The sequence below is a fragment of the Dufourea novaeangliae genome, unplaced genomic scaffold (assembly GCF_001272555.1).
Source record: "Dufourea novaeangliae isolate 0120121106 unplaced genomic scaffold, ASM127255v1 scaffold221, whole genome shotgun sequence".
Lineage (NCBI taxonomy): Eukaryota > Metazoa > Arthropoda > Insecta > Hymenoptera > Halictidae > Dufourea > Dufourea novaeangliae.
Genome location: NW_015374115.1, coordinates 246,078 through 254,943, shown reverse-complemented (window position 1 = coordinate 254,943; position 8,866 = coordinate 246,078). Strand labels below are relative to the sequence as shown.

At 41.6% G+C, this 8,866-nt stretch overlaps 2 protein-coding genes across 2 annotated transcripts in view; one reads left to right on the top strand and one right to left on the bottom strand.

Annotated features, from left to right (window-relative positions):
• The first annotated feature begins 1,032 nt into the window (after window positions 1-1,032).
• On the top strand, window positions 1,033-7,983 carry LOC107191041 (HEAT repeat-containing protein 1). The gene is made up of 7 exons (XM_015579987.1): window positions 1,033-1,198; window positions 1,276-1,424; window positions 1,509-5,713; window positions 5,757-6,059; window positions 6,155-6,927; window positions 7,140-7,590; window positions 7,807-7,983. The coding sequence occupies exons 2-7, from the start codon at window positions 1,283-1,285 to the stop codon at window positions 7,975-7,977; spliced, it is 6,045 nt and encodes a 2,014-aa protein (XP_015435473.1). The 5' UTR covers window positions 1,033-1,198; window positions 1,276-1,282; the 3' UTR covers window positions 7,978-7,983.
• A 423-nt stretch (window positions 7,984-8,406) lies between these two features.
• Window positions 8,407-8,866, bottom strand: part of LOC107191077 — a 31,065-nt gene continuing 30,605 nt past the window's right edge. The window contains exon 8 of the mRNA XM_015580029.1: window positions 8,407-8,797. Coding sequence (XP_015435515.1) covers window positions 8,728-8,797 — 70 coding nt within the window. The 3' untranslated portion in view covers window positions 8,407-8,727. The remainder of the gene's footprint in view (window positions 8,798-8,866) is intronic.

Here is an 8,866-nt window from a genome sequence, read left to right as displayed (position 1 = left end):
TGAGGAAGCAAGCACAGACCTGCACGGGATGGTACGACCTTGGTACACGGCGTACACGGCTAAGTCAATAAACTGTGTGACGCAACGTTACTAGTGCGTTGGACTGACGGAGAGAACCGATACGCGGCACTCTCTACCGTACTCTCTCGCTCGCACGCCTTCCCCCATAGACCACTGATATTCCTCGGCATGCGTCAACACCGAGGGAGAGCACTGATACCGCGGCTCGCTCTACCGCTCTCGCTCGCACGCCGTGACGTCACCCGATTCCCGGAATCCCGCGGCCCACTGATGCCAGAATCGTGAGATTTCCGCGCGAGCGTATATCCTCTCCATACCTCCCGTGGGTATTCTACACAAGCATATTCTAGCCTGTCCGTGTGAGCTTTGCCCCCACTACGTCCTACTCGGTGACACCTCCAAGCGTTTCTATCTCTGTCGTGTGCGCTCTGCTTTGGGTGTTCTCGGTAAAAGTTCTACATCACGCGTTTACGACGCAACGGCCGAGTGGCTCAAGCCGGGTAAAGAATCCCAAATCCCAAGCAATCTAAACGCCGAGAGTCGAGAGCAGCATGAATTCTCTAACACGCTCATGATGAAGGCCCCGTCCAAAACTTCGTTCGAATCCCGATGCGACGGTTTTACTTTTTATTTTTAATTATTGTGTAATTTTAGTTTGTAATTTGACAGTAAAATAAAAGGTTCAAAACTATTAATTTAAGAAGCATTTTACAAGAATGGGAGATTTATTTATTCCTCTTTAATATTTAAGTTTTATATTACACAAATCATATTCTCTTATATATACATAAATTATTCGTTCAATTAGATGTTACCTTCATTCTAAGTACTGTCTACTTTATACACCGTCCTTTAGATCCATGGTTAAAATGAAATGGCAGCGCTATCTGTGCCACAGGATATAGTACTAAATGGCTAGGAACTTGAGCGTTTTGCTATTGATGTCACTGTTACTCACTTTTTACGTTCAATTTCTGTTGTATTGACAAAATAGTACGCAGGCTTCGTAATGGCGGCTTACAGTGTTAGCACATGGTTGATTTTGGAATAATGAATAGTTTAATATATGACAGATAGTCGATACATTTTTTAATATTTTACATATAGTTTTTGGTATCTATTAACAGAATTTTTAAATATACAAGTTTCTACGTGTTGGATTTTCTGTAAGAATAAGGTAAAGTTATATATAAATTTGGTCCATTACTTTTATATCTTTTTCTACTTTCATTTTATTATAATATTTTATTAAAGATTAAAAATGGCTACGTCTCTCGCGGCACAATTAAAGAAACTTAGAGCACCACAGACTAATGTACTGCTGCAAGAAAAGAAACATCCTAGCCTGCTATTTGATCCGAGAGAAGCTGCTAATGTAGATAGAGAAACAGTTTTAAGCATTGGTATGGTATTGAATATTCATTTTGTTAATTACTAATTGAATATGCGTATTTCTTGTTTGTACGATAACTTTAATCTTTATGTAGGTCAAAATGGGTTGTTGGAACTGGCTAAGCTATCTGATGTATTTTTAGAATTTGAAAGGACACTCTTTGCACAAAGCTCACTGAGTCTTGAACGGTCTGTTCAAGATGTTAAAGTTAATAAGAAGCTGGATGGAGAGATAGAAAGGTTTCTTATTCTCCTATCCCCTTATTTTCTACTCAATAATGCTCACAAAGCACTTGAATGGTTGATACATAGATTTCGTATACACGAATACAATAGAGATCAGTTTTTATTACTAATATTACCCTATCACGAAACTCGAATGTTTGTAAGAGCATTACAGTTATTAAACCTATCAGATGAAGCCGATAAATGGCATTGGTTGGCACCTCTTCAAAAGCCTGGTGTTCCTCTAGCAACCATAACACTCATCAATCGCCTGAGCTCTGATAATGGTCTATTAAAGCTTATTTGCAGTCATGTTGTCACTGCTACAAGAGTATATTCATACAGAGCAACATGTCTGAGCACTTTATACGCATTTTATACTACTTCTATTTTAGGAACTATTAATCAGTCACCTACAATGTCCGAAGTTCAGGTAAATCATATATTACCAACCATTTTGAAAGGCTTAGAAAGTTCTATAGCTGATTTTGTAGCTAGTACTTATATGATCTTAGCGATTTTGATGAACAAAGTGATGATGAACAATGAGACTACAGAGAAATTGCTCCTGAAAATGTTTAAGAAAACCTACTTGAAAGAAGAAGCATTGATTTTACTATTTTTCCTGTACAATGTGCCAGTTTATCGACTCGCCACAGTTTCAAAGAGCCTCGCGATTCGATTGTCAGAACTTCCTTGGTTTATTCAGGTAACGACGAAGCTTCAGTCGTCTAGTACAAATATATTAAAGTTTATTGTACCTCTGCTGCAAACTAGTTGCCGCGTGATCTTGGAAAACCCGTCAAAAACATCGAAAGTTCAAAATATGGTAAGTGAGATCCTGACAAAAATAAAATTGGATAATAACGGGGTGGATAGTATTTTATGGAATGTATTGGAGAAAGAATTTCTGATGGACAACATGTCGAGCATAGCCAAGGATTTTTTAATGCGTTTATATCAGTGTTTTGAAAAAGTGTATCCCGAAAGATTCGATGATTATTTGAAGCAGCTTATGAAACGTAGTGACGGGGATAAAAATTCGAAGCTGGCATTGCAATTCTTTACGTCGTGGCATTTCGGAGCCGGTGATATTCAAGACTCTGTGGGCATTCTGGACAGATTAATTCACATCAGTTCGGAACGGAGGATTATGGCATTGGAAACCCTAGCAAAAAACAACGTAAATATTCCGGAAAGTTTCCAAGAAATGATGACGAACGCATTACAAGCTAGGTTTAGCGACAGTGATGTAAATGTGATCAAAGCTTTACTGTCTATGCCTACAGAACGGTTAACGAGTCTACTTCCTATAGACATTTTGATCGAAGAGCTGAAAGTGTTGCTTTCAACTTGTCATACTAACAGCAGGAAAGTATTGGCAAAGCCTGCCCTTAAGATCCTTTTGGATCTCTGTGACGTCGGAGACGACACCAGCGTGTTTATCACAGCTCTACCATATTTATTCCCGAGCGATGACGCGGCCGTATCTATTGCTATGGAGGTATTAAAGTCAAATTTTGCCAAGAAAAACGCGTACATGAAGTACGTAGAAAAGGACTTGGGCAGATCACCTAATGCGGAGGCAGTAACATCTGCAGCTTTCCACAACATACTAATTTCGAGAGTATTGCCACCGACTGATAGTATACTGAGTGCCATGAAGCAACAAATTGCTCATGGGGATGCAGGATCGATGTTCTTTAGATTGATTCTTTTGGGATCTGTGTGTAGGGTACCTGTCGGGTCATTGCAACCTGAAATAGCAAGGGAAGTCATTGAAATGGCTACAGCGATGATAAAGAAGTTCCCGAAAGTGAAACTGTTACAGAATTGTAATAACATAACAGGACACAATATACTGTTGGCTATTGAGCTGACATCACAAGGAGTGTTACCGCTCCAAGTGGCCACTTACGTTCTGGAAATGGTTCACAGACGTTTAGACCTGAAATTGAATAATATATTTGATTTTGAAAACAAACCACATCGAAGTAATTTGATTCTAAGACTCCTTGAAATGTTCTTCGAGGGAATAGACAATAAACACTGGTCCAAGCATTACTCGCGATGCTTGCAAATATTCTTTCAAAGACACTTCGCAACGGTGAAAGATCTTATTCGATTTTTGTCTCAGTTGTATATAAAGCCAGTCAAAGTTCAAACATCGTATCACTGCCTGAAAATAACTCTGGTGCTTCTGGATCAGTGTAAATCCATGCGGTGGGCGTTCCAAGATGAAATTTTTATAACGCACTTGTTGCTCGCACTTTCTCGAGAGAACAATGTGTGCCGAATAGCTGCGATAGACGTTCTCAAGAAGCTTATGCAAACCTTCAACTTGATAACGGAACCATTCTCGGCGTTGCTGCAAGAATTAGTGAAGCGGAGTCCCGAGATATCCTTAGATCCCGATCAGTTGTCCTTGTCTTTGTATGTTTTACTTTCACCAGATCCAGATGTGAGCACACAATTGAAGTCTGATTTGCGAAAGAAGCTCCAAGAGGCGCAACAGTTACTATTCCAGCAGATCATGTATCCTGCTGCGCCTATTCACATGAAATCGCAATTGTTGGACATTCTGGTCCACGTGAATGGGCCAAAAATACTTCAACAACTGTCTATCTTTGGATATCACCTTCTACGCACCCAACTCATCAAATCGAACAACAAATCAACTGGAAACGCTCTGAAGAATATTCTTCAGAGATTCAACAGTGCAACAGTACCGGCTCTCACTATACAACAAGTCTGGCAACTGTTCGAGGCCAGCATAGTCGAGCACAAGGCTGAAATAATCACGGAAACAGGGGTGCAACATCCACCAAGCATCATTGTCTTGAAACAGATAGAACAGACATTCTTCGAGAGTGCTGGCAAACTGTCCCCTGAACTTCAGACGAAAATTCTGGCTAAACTAGTGGATGTGGTCACTGACTGTGATATGAGTAATATAATTTCGACCGCCAACAGAGCTATCAGGAGGATCAGAGTGAACGCACAGCTAATAGCCAACGAACTACAGAAGATGAGAAATCTGAAAGACGAGCAGCCAAATGATGCCAAAGTAAAGATCAAGAAACGATTGAGCCATGTACGATCCACGCCCGATCCAACCATAATTAATAGACGTGAATGGAAGCGTGGAGTTACACTCTTGGAATTCGTGCAAAGAGCCGATAACATCGAACAAGAAGAACTGCTTTATCCGATCTTGTTTGATTTACTGAAAACGTGTCTCAGCTTCGAGGAACAGAGTCCGATAGAGTACACTAACCAACTGTTGTTGTCTACGATTCATAGGCTAACCGTGAAGAAGTTGCCAATTCGGGACGCTCATCTTCAGGTCGACTTGATCACCCAATGTATCAGGACATCGCGTAATCCTCAGACGCACCATCATGCTTTGCTGGTCTTAGTGGAGTTGCTGAAGGTTGTCGACGTTCGCTGCGCCCTCTACACCATCATGCCCATATTTACATTCATGGGCAGTTCTGTGGTGCGCCAGGATGATGCTTATTCGATACAGATCATCTCCAAGACCATCGAGACAGTGGTCCCCATCATAAACGCAGCCGAGAACGAGACTCATGCTTGTGAGGTCTTGAGGACATTCATCGTTTCCCTGCCCGACATTCCTGAGCACAGACGAACACCTCTGTTCGTGAAGCTGTTGCAGCTACTGGACAATCATTTGCATTTGTACTATCTGTTGACGTTCGAAAGTCACGTTGTGTCTAGAACAATGCGTATCACCAACCAAAAGACACCCAGTCAGAGACTTGAGTTCGCTCTACAGGTGTCCCAAGAGTTCCCGCCAGCTAGGTGCGTCCAGGTCTGCGTGAAATTGGCACAGTTCATGAAGGAACTACCAATTGACATCGAAGGAGAGGAAGATCGAAAAGCTGCCTTATCGTTCAAGTATAAACATATCTTCGACGTAGCTAACAGCAATCCCAAACACTTGAGGCACTATAAGTATACTCTTGTCCAGTTTCTAAGCAAGCTGTTGTCTTCCCCAGACTTCATCAATCGTGTAGCAGAATTAGATTCCACCGAAGCGTCCCATTGGAAAGTATTGGAAAGTTCTTCTGCATCACTTGTACGATGTGCTGGATTTGGTGAACAATCTTCTGCCGAATGGAATCTTCTTGATCAGTGTGACACTTCTGATGGAACATGAATTGGTAACAGTAAAGAGAAAGGCTCTGGAACTTCTGAACACACGGCTTCAACAACGCAAGTTTGGGGAGGAGGATCATCCTGACCTGCTGAGTTTGATCGAGGCTCTTCTGAATAGTGTTCAGATTCGGGCGAGGTCCGAGACACAAGAACAGGATATCGTTCAACAGACTGTTCTGATTACTCTGAAGCTACTGGCCAAGCTATTGGCTACTGAGCATCCTACAGTGTTCAAACCGGTAAGTGAGAAGTTATTTGATACTCTAGTTCTCGAAATGCACATTTTCAACCGTGGATAGTTCTGCACTATATGTTTTACGACTATCTCTTTCAGATCCTTGAGATGACCACCGAACTTCTGACAGCAAGAGAAGGCCCAGTACTGGGCAGCGCAGTGCTCTGTGTTGCAGAACTTTGCAGCTCTATGCGCATTCACGCCATACAAAGCTTGAACAAATTCGTACCAGCAATATTGCAATTACTGGAACATCATTGCCACCAAGATGTGCCCGATGTGATAGTGGTTAGCATAGTCAGCGCGTTGCAGAAGATAGTCGAGTCCGTGGGCAACTTTTTGTCCCTGTACCTGGACCAATTGCTGTTCGAACTTGCCAGATTGAATTCCTTGTACACCGACACTGAACACCCAAAGATTGGCATAGTGGTGTCAAGATTAAGGGCTACAACACAAAGACTGTCTGGTTGCATACCATTGCGAGTATTGTTACCAGCAGTGAACAGGACATACGTCACGTTGCTTTCCAAAAAGTCGTATCGGTGTATACCAGCGCTCATGACCGTGTTGGCGGAATCCTTTAACAGTGTTCCGCCGGCTGACTTGAGCGCAGCCATTCCAGATTTAGGCACCTTCTTCCTGAAAGTCTTGCAGTTCCGTGAAGATATCACCAACACCGCGAACGATATGGAATTAGACGATGCAGAGTTGACCCTGAAGGATGTGGTAGTCGTAGAGGAGAGTGCCAGTAAAGCGTTGGTTGCATTAGTTTTGAAGCTGAGCGAGGCCACCTTCAGGCCTCTCTACTACAAACTGTACGACTGGGCTGCCAGGAATCCACAGCATAAGCAACGAAGCATTAGTTTCTACAGGTTTGTTAATCACGTCATTGTCTCGATAATCCGTTCGAGTGATAATTATTGTCTCTGCTTCGAATCTGCTAATATTTAGTGTGCTCTGACAATAGATGTACGATGATGAAAATTCTCCATTGTCCATTCTAGACATCATCCTTGTGCTCTTATTGTTAGTGAAAGGTTTTGTGAATTACTTTCAGTAAGAAATTACTGATTTTCTTTTACAGACTCTCGGCCAACATAGCGGAATATTTGAAATCGCTCTTCGTACTATTCGCTGGCCACTTCCTCAAACATGCGGCAGTATTATTGAACAGTAACAATCCAGCGATCATGGACGAGCCTCAGGAAATGACGTTACCGGAAGAATCTAACCAAATCGAGTTGGTCGAGGCCATTTTACTGACACTATATCGGGTCTTCAGTTACGATGCTCATAATTTTGTAAATCAAGAGAGATTCGAGACACTGGCGCAGCCTATTGTGGAACAGTTGGAGAACACAGTGGGTGGCAGAGAGGAGTATGAGAAAAGGGCAAACGAATTTGTCGTTCCTTGCATTGCAGCCTTTGCCACCGCTATTCCTGATGATTCCTTGCATAAACAACTAGTCTACCAGACGCTGCTAAGGACTAGACATGCTAAACCTTACGTTAGAAGTGCTGCATTGAATGCATTGGTAAGTGAAGGTTAACACTGGGTATCTTTTATAGTTGTTTTGATGTTCAAGACTTGGTTAACATTTATATGTAACTACAATACTTTTGGTAACATAACAATAGCGGAGGAAGTTTATAAAATAATTATAAGCTCAAATGACTTAACCTATTAGCAAACTATTGAGACTTCTGGAAGCAACAACGAGTGATTATTTTTTTAATTGTTTTTAATACAGGTTGAGATTGTAAGGAAGCTAGGAGAAGACTTCATGCCATTATTACCAGAAACTATACCTTTCTTAGCAGAGTTATTGGAGGATGAAGATGAAGCTACAGAGAAGGGCGCGCAAAACGCAGTGCGCACGCTCGAAGAGATCTTAGGGGAACCGTTGCAGAAGTATTTCTAAACTGGCCGTAGCGTCTACAACCGTGTATAAACGTGAAACTGTGTATATGTAAATTGTAGTTAATAATAAAAACAAATCAATATTTACTTCGTATCATTATAATTCTTCCTCTTAACACCACGAGGAATTGTGCTTTCTAATTTCTGATTAAAAGTTCACACAGTAGTCAAGATTTCAAAGCAAAATCCTTAAAATAAACATTTGGATGAAGTAGGAGACCAAAATATTAAGAAAACATCCGTTTATTCTTAACTTAGTCGCAATTTGGACGAAATATAGAATATATTATTTCCTTACATTATAATACATTATCGTAAATGGGTGTGTGTGTTGTATGCACGTCAAATTGTGGCAGCACTATAAATAGGCGCCTGAATTTAAACATTGACAGCGAATTTATGCGGGCGAGATGCACGCATTTTTATAGTCTTTCTTTCAAAGCGTCCCCGAGTATATATATATATATATACGCGCAAACCGTTTCTCATTCACGCAATCATCTCTCTTTCCACGAAGAACATTTAAGTGACATGATAAAACACGAATTTCGACGATTTCAAGAGACAGCCACATTCCCCGCGACTCAAACGTTCAAGCTGAAAGAGAACACAGTCGACCCCCCTGGACGATCCACCCCTAGATCGACTGTGTTTTGGAGATCATCCTCGTAGAAAAATGCAACATAGGCCCTCCTTCTCGCTGACGTTTCTGCTGGCATCGTGAACTGAATCCCCCCAATTCTGACACGAATCACACTTGTGGCATCTCTGCCGGGTTCCGTAGCGCCATCTCCTCGCCTTGCTCTAACGATGGAACTTTCCTACGAAGCAATTTTAAAAGAGATTATGTTGGTAAAACAGTTTCAGATGCTTTTTCAACCACGTACAGT

Bases quoted from the DNA above. Each gene is read 5' to 3' on its own strand.
- LOC107191041 (XM_015579987.1), top strand. From the start codon at position 1,283: ATGGCTACGTCTCTCGCGGCACAATTAAAGAAACTTAGAGCACCACAG. The intron at 5,714-5,756 runs GTATTGGAAAGT...GATGTGCTGGAT, and splicing joins CCGAAGCGTCCCATTGGAAA to TTGGTGAACAATCTTCTGCC. The intron at 6,060-6,154 runs GTAAGTGAGAAG...TATCTCTTTCAG, and splicing joins ATCCTACAGTGTTCAAACCG to ATCCTTGAGATGACCACCGA.